The sequence below is a fragment of the Ascaphus truei genome, chromosome 23, assembly GCF_040206685.1.
Source record: "Ascaphus truei isolate aAscTru1 chromosome 23, aAscTru1.hap1, whole genome shotgun sequence".
Classification (NCBI taxonomy): domain Eukaryota; kingdom Metazoa; phylum Chordata; class Amphibia; order Anura; family Ascaphidae; genus Ascaphus; species Ascaphus truei.
This window is the reverse complement of record NC_134505.1, coordinates 8,039,309-8,055,404: the sequence shown is the minus strand read 5'-3', so window position 1 is coordinate 8,055,404 and position 16,096 is coordinate 8,039,309. Positions and strand designations below refer to the sequence as shown.

At 55.2% G+C, this 16,096-nt stretch overlaps 1 protein-coding gene across 1 annotated transcript in view; it reads right to left on the bottom strand.

The window, feature by feature from the left end:
* The window catches only part of MAP3K3 (mitogen-activated protein kinase kinase kinase 3), a 51,609-nt gene that overhangs the window by 13,806 nt on the left and 21,707 nt on the right, over positions 1–16,096 (bottom strand). Inside the window, exons 4-12 of the mRNA XM_075580402.1 lie at positions 13,140–13,239; positions 8,086–8,199; positions 7,374–7,491; positions 6,593–6,726; positions 5,383–5,456; positions 3,260–3,327; positions 3,044–3,136; positions 2,317–2,508; positions 1,904–2,052 (exon numbers count right to left, since the gene is read on the bottom strand). Of these exons, the coding sequence (XP_075436517.1) occupies positions 1,904–2,052; positions 2,317–2,508; positions 3,044–3,136; positions 3,260–3,327; positions 5,383–5,456; positions 6,593–6,726; positions 7,374–7,491; positions 8,086–8,199; positions 13,140–13,239 (1,042 nt within the window). The remainder of the gene's footprint in view (positions 1–1,903; positions 2,053–2,316; positions 2,509–3,043; positions 3,137–3,259; positions 3,328–5,382; positions 5,457–6,592; positions 6,727–7,373; positions 7,492–8,085; positions 8,200–13,139; positions 13,240–16,096) is intronic.

Below are 16,096 nucleotides of genomic sequence, written 5' to 3'. Positions count from 1 at the left end.
TAACCTGACCATAATGTTCCCACCCCTACCCACCAACCAAGCAATCTTTCACTGCACCTAACCCATAACCTGACCATAATGTTCCCACCCCTACCCACCCACCACGCAATGTCTCACTGCCCCTAACCCATAACCTGACCATAATGTTCCCACCCCTACCCACCAACCAAGCAATCTTTCACTGCACCTAACCCATAACCTGACCATAATGTCCCCCCCCTACGCACCAACCAAGCAATCTCTCACTGCTCCTAACCCATAACCTGACCATAATGTTCCCACAACCACCCACCAAGCAAGCTCTCACTGCCCCTAACCCATAACCCGACCATAATGTTCCCACAACCACCCACCAACCAAGCAATCTCTCACTGCACCTAACCCATAACCGACCATAATGTTCCCACCCTACCCACCAACCAAGCAATCTCTCACTGCCCCTAACCCATAACCTGACAATAATGTTCCCACCCCTACCCACCAACCAAGCTATCTCTCACTGCCCCTAACCCATAACCTGACAATAATGTTCCCACCCCTACCCACCAACCAAGCTATCTCTCACTGCACCTAACCCATAACCTGACCATAATGTTCCCACCCCTACCCACCAACCAAGCAATCTCTCACTGCCCCTAACCCATAACCTGACCATAATGTTCCCACCCCTACCCACCAACCAAGCTATCTCTCACTGCCCCTAACCCATAACCTGACAATAATGTTCCCACCCCTACCCACCAACCAAGCAATCTCTCACTGCCCCTAACCCATAACCTGACAATAATGTTCCCACCCCTACCCACCAACCAAGCTATCTCTCACTGCCCCTAACCCATAACCTGACAATAATGTTCCCACCCCTACCCACCAACCAACCAATCTCTCACTGCACCTAACCCATAACCTGACCATAATGTTCCCACCCCTACCCACCAACCAAGCAATCTTTCACTGCACCTAACCCATAACCTGACCATAATGTTCCCACCCCTACCCACCCACCACGCAATGTCTCACTGCCCCTAACCCATAACCTGACCATAATGTTCCCACCCCTACCCACCAACCAAGCAATCTTTCACTGCACCTAACCCATAACCTGACCATAATGTCCCCCCCCTACGCACCAACCAAGCAATCTCTCACTGCCCCTAACCCATAACCCGCCCATAATGTTCCCACCCCTACCCACCAACCAAGCAATCTCTCACTGCACCTAACCCATAACCCGCCCATAATGTTCCCACCCCTACCCACCAACCAGGCAAGTTTGATTAACTAGTGTACATCTCCCTGGGCGCTATATAAATATTGTTATAAATAAATACACACGCACACAGAAAATCCATTACATGTGTATCCGTACAAACCTCCACAACACGCATGCACAATCTCAAAAACACACACTGTACACGCATACACAACATATATGCAGGCACACAGATTGCTACACACGCATGAACACACAAGCGCCGTAACCGTCAGGGTCCTGTAACGCAGGGGTGAGCAAACTTTTTCCCCTGCGCCCCCCTGCTGGCTCTCCCTCCCTGCTCGCGCCCCCCCCATCCCCCTCCTTACCTCGCCTCCGGCGTTCTGACGTCACGTTTACATGGCAACGCGGCGTCACCCTGCAGCGTCATATGACGACGCGCCTCCAGAAGCCACCGGAGTCAAGGTAAGGGAAGTTACAGAGGCCATCGCCGCTCGCCCCAAGACCTCATTAAAATACCTTTGGGAAGAGCGAGGATACCTCTGTAAGCGCCATGCCCCCCCCCCCTCAAATCTCCCTCCCCCCCCCAGTTTGCGCACCCCTGCTGTAACACCCGGACGATGCCCGGCAAGGCAGGGAAGGTGACGAGCAGAGGGCCCCCTGTTCTGTGCGGCGAGTATGTGGTATAACCTTGCTGGTTTCCGGGCTGTCGGGGTCAAACTGGACCTGCTTGGCCGCCAGCTCCCGCCCCGTGTCCACGTCGTAGCACAGGTACACGCGTCCGAAGGCCCCCTGTCCGAGCAGCTTCCCCCGTCTCCAGTTTACTGGGGCACTGGGGGCTGAGGAAGAGTAGAGAAAAGGGGGGGGGGAAGCCAGAACGTCAAGAGGGCAGGTGGCCCAACGAACCCGTTCCACACCCTGTGCCAACGCTGGAGAACCCCAGGAAGGCTGCAGGATTAGTCGGGTTGGAGCGTGTGATCAGATACAGCATAACCGCTGCGTTTTGCAAGCACGGCGCGTTTCGCACAGCACGGCGCGTTTCGCACAGCACGGCGCGTTTCGCACAGCACGGCGCGTTTCGCACAGCACGGCGGCTGCCTTACACTTGATGGGCACGATCCTCTCCTGCACACTCAGGGTGTTCTCGCTGTCCGAGCTGCGCAGCCGACCGCGGGCGTCCAGGTACTGCTTGGCCAGGCCCAGGTTCTCCCCGTTGGTGCTCAGCGAGCGGCTGGACGGCACCAGCGTGAAGAGATTCCCCTGGGGCCGGCGGATCCGAGGGAATGTCCGGCGGCCTGGAGGGAGGAGGAGGAGGAGAAGAAAAGGGATTCGCCGAGGTCGGACAACCGCCGAGGTCGGACAACCGCAAAGCGTCACGGCTGTGGTGCAACCTGCCAGTTTAACTGGAGCCTTGGTTCTTCTCCGCGTTCAATCCTGGACAGCCTAGGACAATTTGCCGCGGCCGTTTCACCGCCAGGACATTCGGCCCGCCCCGGACCGTTCGCTACTGAACTTAATGTATCCCTTTACCCCTTAAAAACCCCGAACGTTACACCCCTTTACCCTAAAAACCGCAACATTAACTTCTTACCCTAAAAGCCTTAACCCGTTACCCCAAAAACCCTAACCCCATCCCCAAAAAAGACTGACCCCCCCCCACCCCAAAGCTTATTGCCTACCTCAGGGCCAAAACGGCTGGCGGCTAAAAGTCCCTCTCCGTAAAGTACCTAAATAAACGTGGCGGATCTGGAAAGTGGACCCCACTAACGGACAGGGTGTCACCACATGAGCTCTGGGGGGCCTTTCCTCGCAGAGCGTGGCGCCACTTACCGTCGCTGTAGTCTTTGTGATGCACGGAGACGTGGTAGCGCCGTGGGTAGGTCCCGCCTTTCCCCGCTCTGTCGAAGTTTTGGTTTTCCCGGTCTGCAGTGGGGGGAGGGGGGAGAAGATGACGGCGTGAGAACAGGTTTTGGGGGGGGGGTGTACGATGGTAGGGTGGTCAGAGTTTCTCTGGAAGGGTCTCTCATTCTCCGTGCCTCTGTATACCTGAGTATTCCTCTCGGTTGTCCGGGTAGCTCTGGGCTCGGGACATCCGCGATTTCCTGAAGGACGGACTGCAAGACAGAGCGCACACACACGGCTTATCACACGGACACACACACACACACACACACACACACACACTGCTTATCACACGGACACACACACACACACACACACACACACACACACACACACACACACACACACACACACACACATAGCTTATCACACGGACACACACACACACAGCTTATCACACGGACATGTGAAGGGGCAGGAGGAGCAAACACACCGAGCACACACACACCACACACACACCACACACACACCACACACACACCACACACACACCACACACACACCACACACACACCACACACACACCACACACACACCACACACACACGGATATCTGAAGGGGCAGGGTAGGGGATAACTTTAGGGGTTTAGCGGTTAGGGTAGGGGGATAACTTTAGGGGTTTAGCGGTTAGGGTAGGGGGGTAACTTTAGGGGTTTAGCCGTTAGGGTAGGGGGATAACTTTAGGGGTTTAGCGGTTAGGGTAGGGGGGTAACTTTAGGGGTTTAGCGGTTAGGGTAGGGGGGTAACTTTAGGGGTTTAGCGGTTAGGGTAGGGGGATAACTTTAGGGGTTTAGTGGTTAGGGTAGGGGGTAACTTTAGGGGTTTAGCGGTTAGGGTAGGGGGTAACTTTAGGGGTTTAGCGGTTAGGGTAGGGGGATAACTTTAGGGGTTTAGCGGTTAGGGGGGTAACTTTAGGGGTTTAGCGGTTAGTGTAGGGGGATAACTTTAGGGGATTAGCGGTTAGGGTAGGGGGATAACTTTAGGGGATTAGCGGTTAGGGTAGGGGGATAACTTTAGGGGATTAGCGGTTAGGGTAGGGGGATAACTTTAGGGGTTTAGCGGTTAGGGTAGGGGGTAACTTTAGGGGTTTAGCGGTTAGGGTAAGGGGATAACTTTAGGGGTTTAGCGGTTAGGGTAGGGGGTAACTTTAGGGGGTTAGCGGTTAGGGTAGGGGGGTAACTTTAGGGGTTTTGCGGTTAGGGTAGGGGGATGACTTTAGGGGTTTTAGTGGTTAAGGTAGGGGGATAACTTTAGGGGTTTAGCGGTTAGGGTAGGGGGATAACTTTAGGGGTTTAGCGGTTAGGGTAGGGGGATAACTTTAGGGGTTTAGCGATTAGGGTAGGGGGATAACTTTAGGGGTTTATGGTTGTTAGGGTAGGGGGATAACTTTAGGGGTTTATGGTTGTTAGGGTAGGGGGGTAACTTTAGGGGTTTAAGGTTGTTAGGGTAGGGGGATAACTTTAGGGGTTTAAGGTTGTTTGGGTAGGGGGATAACTTTAGGGGTTTAAGGTTGTTTGGGTAGGGGGATAACTTTAGGGGTTTAAGGTTGTTAGGGTAGGGGTTAGTGTTAGGGGTTAACATTAGGGTGAGGGACCTTAGCAGCGAAGCCATTTCCTGGAACCTCTGGGGGGGGGGGGGGGAATGGCAGCAGTAGTGACCGCTGGGGGGGTGTTGGGAGTAGTGACCGCTGGGGGGGAAGATGGCAGGAGTAGTAACCGCTGGGGGGGGGGGGGGGGAGAAGAGGAGGGGAATGGCGGCAGTAGTGACCGCTGGGGGGGGGGGGGAGAGAAGAGGAGGGGAATGGCGGCAGTAGTGACCGCTGGGGGGGGGGGGGAGAAGAGGAGGGGAATGGTGGCAGTAGTGACCGCTGGGGGGGGGGGGGAGAAGAGGAGGGGAATGGCGGCAGTAGTGACCGCTGGGGGGGGGGGGGAGAAGAGGAGGGGAATGGCGGCAGTAGTGACCGCTGGGGGGGAGAGGGGCGGAAATTACGGCAGTAGTGACCGCTGGGGGGGAGAATGAATGCAGTAGTGACTGCTGGGGGGGGAGAATGAATGCAGTAGTGACTGCTGGGGGGGGAGAGGGGGGGGAATGACGGCAGTAGTGAACGCTGGGGGGGGGGAGACGGGGGGAATGATGGCAGTAGTGAATGCTGGGGGGGGGGAGAATGGCGGTAGTAGTGACCGCTTGGGGGGGGGAATGGCGGGAGTAGTAACCGCTGGGGGGAGAAGGGGGGGGAACGGCGGGAGTAGTGACCGCTGGGGTTTACCTATCTTCCGACTTGTCCAGAGACTGACAGCTCCCGGACACCGAGGTCTCTGTACTGCTCAAGAGGTCCAACAACTGCGGGAAACACACGGAGGCCAAAAGTTTATGCCGACGCCCAGGCCCCCCGACGCCCACGCCCACGCCCCCCGACGCCCCGACACCCAGACCATTTACTAGCTCCGGGATCTCCAACTGGGTTTCCCAAAGGGGCCGGGTCAGCGGACAGTAATGTCATTTTAGATGCATTGAGAGGCTTGAAAATGATGAGATCCCACCATGCTGCCAGCGTTTACAACATGTGGACTATCGGGGCTCTTCCACTGGTGGCCCGTGGACACATTCCCGCTCTCGGGTGGTCTTCTCCTGCCAGGGGTATATAATGGCTTGCAAACCGATGCTGGTCTAGTCATGTAGAAGTCTTTTAATGTAACCGCAAATGACATTACGATGCTCCGGTTTCCCGGCGACGGTGAAGCGATTCCTGACCCGGCCCCGTCGGGGGAACTAGTGGAAGATCCCGGAAATCGGCATTAATATGGCCCTGACTTACACGCGTGTTTCAGTGTATTAAACTGCACTGGTAGGACCTCGGCAAGAGCAGATAGTCCAAGGGCTTCTCGCCGGGGTGGGAGCCACTGGAGGGCTTCTCGCCGGGGTGGGAGCCACTGGAGGGCTTCTCGCCGGGGTGGGAGCCACTGGAGGGCGTCACCGCGGGACCCGTCAAGGGCGTCACCGCGGGACCCGTCAAGGGCGTCACCGCGGGACCCGTCAAGGGCGTCACCGCGGGACCCGTCAAGGGCGTCACCGCGGGACCCGTCAAGGGCGTCACCCGTCAAGGGCGTCACCGCGGGACCCTTAGAGGGCGTCACCGCGGGACCCTTAGAGGGCGTCACCGCGGGACCCGTCAAGGGCGTCACCGCGGGACCCGTCAAGGGCGTCACCGCGGGACCCGTCAAGGGCGTCACCGCGGGACCCGTCAAGGGCGTCACCGCGGGACCCGTCAAGGGCGTCACCGCGGGACCCGTCAAGGGCGTCACCGCGGGACCCTTAGAGGGCCACCAGTTGAAGAGGCCTCCAGTAACTGAACGGTTTACAGCTCCCTAGCCAGGCTGATACAGGCCGCGGGGGGTAAGCGGTAGGTGTAGCTCCGAGCGAGACGAGGCCCTCTGTAATGAAGCCAGTGCACACTCATACACTCAGTGCACACTCACACACTGCTCGCTGGTCTCCGGGATGAACTCTCCCTCGCTGTTGATGCTGGTGTACGAACCCTGCCGAGCGATCCTCTGCTGCCTCTCGGGGACGTACCCGGGAGGAGGGGAGCTGCGGCCCGTGTTTTGGGAACCTGAGGGGAGGGACGGACGGGGGGAGAACAGGAGTGTCACTGAAATCAGCCGGCCCCCGAACGCCCCACTGCACTCAGAACTCTGCAAGCACCTCTCCTCAACAGCTTACACTCACCATTAGATTCACGCACAGGGAGAGTGGGGAAAAGAGAGAGGGGGAGGGGGAGAGGACGCGGAGAGTGAGCAAGAGTAAAGAGGGGGAGAGGGGAAGAAGGGGGAGAGGGAGGGGAGGGGGAGAGGACGCAGAGTGAGCAAGAGGGAAAGAGAGGGGAAGAGGGAGGAGAGGGGAAAGCGAGAGGAGGGGGGGGGGGGGAGTCTAATTACATTGGCTAAAGTGTAGCCAAATGTTTTTTTGGCCGGAGCAAAGATTTCCCCTTTATACAGACTAAGTGCCCCCCCCGTAGCATTCTGGGGTCTGTAGTCCTGCTAGCCCAAGCTCAAAAGGACGGGGACTACACATCCCAGAATGCTCTGGGAGGTGAACGGTCCCGAGGGCGTTTAGGCGCATGGAGACCTCGTCACTAAAACATTCGCTGAAACAGATCTGGGGCGACCTCCCGGCTAGGCGACCCTGGCCGGAGGTGGGTTTGGGCAGAGGATGGGACGGGGGGGGGGGGGCAAGGTGGCGGAGCAGAGAGCTACTCACTGACGGACAGGTGCCGGCTGCGTGGTTCTGGGGGGTGGTAGGCCGTGCTGACGTCTCCCACCGACTGCGACGCCTTGATCCGCACCTGCTTCTGAACGCCCGATTGGGCCGAGGAAGTCTGGGCCGGGGGAAGGAGGGCGAGAGTGGGGTGAGAGGGCGGCCGGTGGGGGACCTAAAAAGGGGTCATCTTCCAACTGGGGCCATCAAATAGCCATTGGTTGACCTATTATCCCCCTTCTGATTGTGGGGTGGGGGCAAGTGAAGATGACCAAGGTCCATGCCACGGAATATTGGGGACACCTTCATTGGGTTGGTTCCGACAACCAAGGGGCCACAACTTCGGGCTGAGGCGGCCAACTCCAGTCTTCAAGGGCCACCAACAGGTCAGAAATTAAGGATATCCCCGCTTCAGCACAGGTGGCTCAATCAGTGGCTCAGCCGAAGACCGAGCCACTGATTATCCCTGGCGGGGTGATCCTGTGATCTTGCCTATCTGGAACAGAAGGACGTGTGTGTGTGTGTGGACACTCTACTGCAGGCTTTCGGGCCTTGTTATACACAAGGGTAAATCTAAGACAGCTGGGGGGTGGGGGGGGGGTGGGTAAATAAAAATAAGGGTTATCTGATTAATAAGTCGTCACATGGAGCGAACATTCAAAATAGGTCACTATTCGGGGTGGGGGGGGGGGGGTGTCCTGTGAAGGGAGCTTACATGGTTCCTGTCGTGGGAAAGCAGCAGGATCCGGAGGCTTTTCATACTTGAGCTGCGGTCCAGGAGGTCCACCGCCTTGTCGAGGTCGTCCTGGCTCTTCAGCGGGATGGAGAGCTGCGAGGGGGGGGGGGAGATGAGAAGATCAGTGACACCGACAAAAGAGCGTCAGCAGAACATGGCGCTGCCACAGTATCCCCTCTATCTGTACCTGTGTGTCCTGTACCTCTACAAAGGGGCCGGGTGATACAGTATATATCAGCGCGCCTTACACAGGGAACTGGTGATTAGCACAGGAGAGGGGCCGGGTGATACAGTATATATCAGCGCGCCTTACACAGGGAACTGGTGATTAGCACAGGAGAGGGGCCGGGTGATACAGTATATATCAGCACTCCTTACACAGGGAACTAGTGATTAGCACAGGAGAGGGGCCGGGTGATACAGTATATATCAGCGCTCCTTACACAGGGAACTAGTGATTAGCACAGGAGAGGGGCCGGGTGATACAGTATATATCAGCGCTCCTTACACAGGGAACTAGTGATTAGCACAGGAGAGGGGCCGGGTGATACAGTATATATCAGCGCTCCTCTCCTTACACAGGGAACTAGTGATTAGCACAGGAGAGGGGCCGGGTGATACAGTATATATCAGCGCTCCTTACACAGGGAACTAGTGATTAGCACAGGAGAGGGGCCGGGTGATACAGTATATATCAGCGCTCCTTACACAGGGAACTAGTGATTAGCACAGGAGAGGGGCCGGGTGATACAGTATATATCAGCGCTCCTTACACAGGGAACTAGTGATTAGCACAGGAGAGGGGCCGGGTGATACAGTATATATCAGCGCTCCTCTCCTTACACAGGGATCTAGTGATTAGCACAGGAGAGGGGCCGGGTGATACAGTATATATCAGCGCGCCTTACACAGGGAACTGGTGATTAGCACAGGAGAGGGGCCGGGTGATACAGTATATATCAGCGCGCCTTACACAGGGAACTGGTGATTAGCACAGGAGAGGGGCCGGGTGATACAGTATATATCAGCACTCCTTACACAGGGAACTAGTGATTAGCACAGGAGAGGGGCCGGGTGATACAGTATATATCAGCGCTCCTTACACAGGGAACTAGTGATTAGCACAGGAGAGGGGCCGGGTGATACAGTATATATCAGCGCTCCTTACACAGGGAACTAGTGATTAGCACAGGAGAGGGGCCGGGTGATACAGTATATATCAGCGCTCCTCTCCTTACACAGGGAACTAGTGATTAGCACAGGAGAGGGGCCGGGTGATACAGTATATATCAGCGCTCCTTACACAGGGAACTAGTGATTAGCACAGGAGAGGGGCCGGGTGATACAGTATATATCAGCGCTCCTTACACAGGGAACTAGTGATTAGCACAGGAGAGGGGCCGGGTGATACAGTATATATCAGCGCTCCTTACACAGGGAACTAGTGATTAGCACAGGAGAGGGGCCGGGTGATACAGTATATATCAGCGCTCCTCTCCTTACACAGGGAACTAGTGATTAGCACAGGAGAGGGGCCGGGTGATACAGTATATATCAGCGCTCCTTACACAGGGAACTAGTGATTAGCACAGGAGAGGGGCCGGGTGATACAGTATATATCAGCGCTCCTTACACAGGGAACTAGTGATTAGCACAGGAGAGGGGCCGGGTGATACAGTATATATCAGCGCTCCTTACACAGGGAACTAGTGATTAGCACAGGAGAGGGGCCGGGTGATACAGTATATATCAGCGCTCCTTACACAGGGAACTAGTGATTAGCACAGGAGAGGGGCCGGGTGATACAGTATATATCAGCGCTCCTTACACAGGGAACTAGTGATTAGCACAGGAGAGGGGCCGGGTGATACAGTATATATCAGCGCTCCTCTCCTTACACAGGGAACTAGTGATTAGCACAGGAGAGGGGCCGGGTGATACAGTATATATCAGCGCTCCTCTCCTTACACAGGGAACTAGTGATTAGCACAGGAGAGGGGCCGGGTGATACAGTATATATCAGCGCTCCTTACACAGGGAACTAGTGATTAGCACAGGAGAGGGGCCGGGTGATACAGTATATATCAGCGCTCCTTACACAGGGAGCTAGTGATTAGCACAGGAGAGGGGCCGGGTGATACAGTATATATCAGCGCTCCTTACACAGGGAACTAGTGATTAGCACAGGAGAGGGGCCGGGTGATACAGTATATATCAGCGCTCCTCTCCTTACACAGGGAACTAGTGATTAGCACAGAAGAGGGGCCGGGTGATACAGTATATATCAGCGCTCCTTACACAGGGAACTAGTGATTAGCGCAGGAGAGGGGCCGGGTGATACAGTATATATCAGCGCTCCTTACACAGGGAACTAGTGATTAGCACAGAAGAGGGGCCGGGTGATACAGTATATATCAGCGCTCCTTACACAGGGAACTAGTGATTAGCGCAGGAGAGGGGCCGGGTGATACAGTATATATCAGCGCTCCTTACACAGGGAACTAGTGATTAGCGCAGGAGAGGGGCCGGGTGATACAGTATATATCAGCGCTCCTTACACAGGGAGCTAGTGATTAGCACAGGAGAGGGGCCGGGTGATACAGTATATATCAGCGCTCCTTACACAGGGAACTAGTGATTAGCACAGGAGAGGGGCCGGGTGATACAGTATATATCAGCGCTCCTTACACAGGGAACTAGTGATTAGCACAGGAGAGGGGCCGGGTGATACAGTATATATCAGCGCTCCTCTCCTTACACAGGGAACTAGTGATTAGCGCAGGAGAGGGGCCGGGTGATACAGTATATATCAGCGCTCCTTACACAGGGAACTAGTGATTAGCACAGGAGAGAGGCCGGGTGATACAGTATATATCAGCGCTCCTCTCCTTACACAGGGAACTAGTGATTAGCACAGGAGAGGGGCCGGGTGATACAGTATATATCAGCGCTCCTTACACAGGGAACTAGTGATTAGCACAGGAGAGGGGCCGGGTGATACAGTATATATCAGCGCTCCTTACACAGGGAACTAGTGATTAGAACAGGAGAGGGGCCGGGTGATACAGTATAGATCAGCGCTCCTTACACAGGGAACTAGTGATTAGCACAGGAGAGGGGCCGGGTGATACAGTATATATCAGCGCTCCTCTCCTTACACAGGGAACTAGTGATTAGCACAGGAGAGGGGCCGGGTGATACAGTATATATCAGCGCTCCTTACACAGGGAACTAGTGATTAGCACAGGAGAGGGGCCGGGTGATACAGTATATATCAGCGCTCCTCTCCTTACACAGGGAACTAGTGATTAGCACAGGAGAGGGGCCGGGTGATACAGTATATATCAGCGCTCATTACACAGGGAACTAGTGATTAGCACAGGAGAGGGGCCGGGTGATACAGTATATATCAGCGCTCCTTACACAGGGAACTAGTGATTAGCACAGGAGAGGGGCCGGGTGATACTGTATATATCAGCGCTCCTTACACAGGGAACTAGTGATTAGCACAGGAGAGGGGCCGGGTGATACAGTATATATCAGCGCTCCTTACACAGGGAACTAGTGATTAGCACAGGAGAGGGGCCGGGTGATACAGTATATATCAGCGCTCCTTACACAGGGAACTAGTGATTAGCACAGGAGAGGGGCCGGGTGATACAGTATATATCAGCGCTCCTTACACAGGGAACTAGTGATTAGCACATGAGAGGGGCCGGGTGATACAGTATATATCAGCGCTCCTTACACAGGGAACTAGTGATTAGCACAGGAGAGGGGCCGGGTGATACAGTATATATCAGCGCTCCTCTCCTTACACAGGGAACTAGTGATTAGCACAGGAGAGGGGCCGGGTGATACAGTATAGATCAGCGCTCCTTACACAGGGAACTAGTGATTAGCACAGGAGAGGGGCCGGGTGATACAGTATATATCAGCGCTACTTACACAGGGAACTAGTGATTAGCACAGGAGAGGGGCCGGGTGATACAGTATATATCAGCGCTCCTTACACAGGGAACTAGTGATTAGCACAGGAGAGGGGCCGGGTGATACAGTATATATCAGCGCTCCTCTCCTTACACAGGGAACTAGTGATTAGCGCAGGAGAGGGGCCGGGTGATACAGTATATATCAGCGCTCCTTACACAGGGAACTAGTGATTAGCACAGGAGAGGGGCCGGGTGATACAGTATATATCAGCGCTCCTTACACAGGGAACTAGTGATTAGCACAGGAGAGGGGCCGGGTGATACAGTATATATCAGCGCTCCTTACACAGGGAACTAGTGATTAGCACAGGAGAGGGGCCGGGTGATACAGTATATATCAGCGCTCCTTACACAGGGAACTAGTGATTAGCACAGGAGAGGGGCCGGGTGATACAGTATATATCAGCGCTCCTCTCCTTACACAGGGAACTAGTGATTAGCACAGGAGAGGGGCCGGGTGATACAGTATAGATCAGCGCTCCTTACACAGGGAACTAGTGATTAGCACAGGAGAGGAGCCGGGTGATACTGTATATATCAGCGCTCCTTACACAGGGAACTAGTGATTAGCACAGGAGAGGGGCCGGGTGATACAGTATATATCAGCGCTACTTACACAGGGAACTAGTGATTAGCACAGGAGAGGGGCCGGGTGATACAGTATATATCAGCGCTCCTTACACAGGGAACTAGTGATTAGCACAGGAGAGGGGCCGGGTGATACAGTATATATCAGCGCTCCTTACACAGGGAACTAGTGATTAGCACAGGAGAGGGGCCGTGTGATACAGTATATATCAGCGCTCCTTACACAGGGAACTAGTGATTAGCACAGGAGAGGGGCCGTGTGATACAGTATATATCAGCGCTCCTTACACAGGGAGCTAGTGATTAGCACAGGAGAGGGGCCGGGTGATACAGTATATATCAGCGCTCCTCTCCTTACACAGGGAACTAGTGATTAGCACAGGAGAGGGGCCGGGTGATACAGTATATATTATTTGGCGCTCGCGCAGTAGGAGGGTCGCGCCTGCGCCTCACCTCGTTGTTCATATAATGCAGGTCGAGCTGCTGCCCGAAAGCCGTCTTCACTTTCTGTTCCACGTCTCCGTACTTCACGGGCCGGGCAAACTGAAGGATGCTGGGAAACGGAATTCACAGCGTCAGCAAATCACCAGAAAGAGAGTGGGGGCAGATTTACTAAGCAGTGCTATCGCATTAGACCCCGTCCGTCAGCAGGAGACAACGTCCGGCGCGTTCTCTTGAATGGGGCGTGAAGTGCCTTCTGGAAGGTGTTTTATGAGTAGCACTACTTCGTACATTTGGGCCATAATGAGAAGAGAGACACACACACACACACACACATAATACTATATATAATACAGGGCTTGACAAATGCACTCACCCACTCGCCCTGGGCGACTGCACTTTACCGCTGGCGAGGTGCTGCAGCGTCTCCCGTGTCACCTCCCGTGAAAATGGCTGCGCAGCGGCAAATGAAGCAGCGCTGCCATGACAACGGGACACCGCACGCCGTCACGTGGCGCCCCGTTGCCATGGCAATGCGTGCAGGGGGAGATGCAGGAGAAGCCGCAGCACCCCGCCGGTAAGACTCGCCAGCGGGTAAAGTGATGGGGGGGGGGGGTAGGAAAGAGGGAGGGGGGGTTACAGTCCGAAACCCCCCAAAAATTGGGGGGAGTTGGGGTTAGGGCGAGTGGCATTTTTAAAAATAATTTGTCGAACCCTGAATGTGTATATTTAAATAAAAATGTTTAAAAATAAATTATATATAGATATTCCTATATATCTATAGGTGTGTGTGTATATGTATGTGTGTATGTATGTAGAGAATATATTTATATTTGCACACGGACACTTTATCTCAACATTTTTTATTTTCTGATTTCACCAGAAGGCAAAAAATAAAGACTTTCTCTCTTAAACGACCGTTCTTTCCTTACGGTTATTCTTCTCCCGCCCTGCGCACGCCGCCCCGTGACACGAGCGCCGGTAATCCCTTTCGGATAGATTGCGCTGGGAAAACCACAATGGCGTTCCTGGAATCCCGCTGCACACCGCCCCCTCCCCCCCCCCCCCAACAGCAGCCCTAGACCCCCCCGAGAGCGGACAGCTTTACCTTCCACGTAACCGGGGTACAAAAATATTTGGGACTTGGAACGCGGCCCTACAAAAAAAATGCGCAGCAGGATACAAAGGTTCAAAGAGCCTTAAAGCCAGACGCACACAGACAGACGCACACAGACAGACGCACACTGACAGCCTTATACATGGAACACACACACACAGCCTTTTTCATGGAAAACACACACACACACACACAGCCTTTTTCATGGAACACACACAGCCTTTTTCATGGAAAACACACACACACACACACACACACACACACACACACACACACACACACACACACCCTTTTTCATGGAACACACACACACAGCCTTTTTCATGGAAAACACACACACACAGCCTTTTTCATGGAAAACACACACACACACACACAGCCTTTTTCATGGAACACACACACACACACACACACACAGCCTTTTTCATGGAACACACACACACACACACACACAGCCTTTTTCATGGAACACACACACACACACACACACAGCCTTTTTCATGGAAAACACACACACACACACACAGCCTTTTTCATGGAACACACACACACACACAGCCTTTTTCATGGAACACACACACACACACACACAGCCTTTTTCATGGAACACACACACACACACACAGCTCACGCCGCTGGCCACCTTACATACTTGTGGTTACATCTGGCAAGTGGACACATTCCCCGGCTGCTGTCTGACGGCAAAACCCCACAAGGGGAGGTGGAATCCAGGTGAGGGTCGGGGTCGGATTAGGCCAGCTCACACACACAGGGCGCTCTCACACACAGGGCGCTCTCACACACAGGGCGCTCTCACACACAGGGCGCTCTCACACACAGGGCGCTCTCACACACAGGGCGCTCTCACACACAGGGCGCTCTCACACACAGGGCGCTCACACACACAGGGCGCTCACACACACAGGGCGCTCTCACACACAGGGCGCTCTCACACACAGGGCGCTCACACACACAGGGCGCTCACACACACAGGGCGCTCACACACACAGGGCGCTCACACACACAGGGCGCTCACACACACAGGGCGCTCACACACACAGGGCGCTCACACACACAGGGCGCTCTCACACACAGGGCGCTCTCACACACAGGGCGCTCTCACACACAGGGCGCTCTCACACACAGGGCGCTCTCACACACAGGGCGCTCTCACACACAGGGCGCTCTCACACACAGGGCGCTCTCACACACAGGGCGCTCTCACACACAGGGCGCTCTCACACACAGGGCGCTCTCACACACAGGGCGCTCTCACACACAGGGCGCTCTCACACACAGGGCGCTCTCACACACAGGGCGCTCTCACACACAGGGCGCTCTCACACACAGGGCGCTCTCACACACAGGGCGCTCTCACACACAGGGCGCTCTCACACACAGGGCGCTCTCACAGAGGGCGCTCTCACACAGAGGGCGCTCTCACACAGAGGGCGCTCTCACACACAGGGCGCTCTCACACAGAGGGCGCTCTCACACAGAGGGCGCTCTCACACACAGGGCGCTCTCACACACAGGGCGCTCTCACACAGAGGGCGCTCTCACACAGAGGGCGCTCTCACACAGAGGGCGCTCTCACACAGAGGGCGCTCTCACACAGAGGGCGCTCGCACACAGAGGGCGCTCGCACACAGAGGGCGCTCTCACACAGAGGGCGCTCTCACACAGAGGGCGCTCTCACACACAGGGCGCTCTCACACACAGGGCGCTCTCACACACAGGGCGCTCTCACACACAGGGCGCTCTCACACACAGGGCGCTCTCACACACAGGGCGCTCTCACACACAGGGCGCTCTCACACACAGGGCGCTCTCACACACAGGGCGCTCTCAC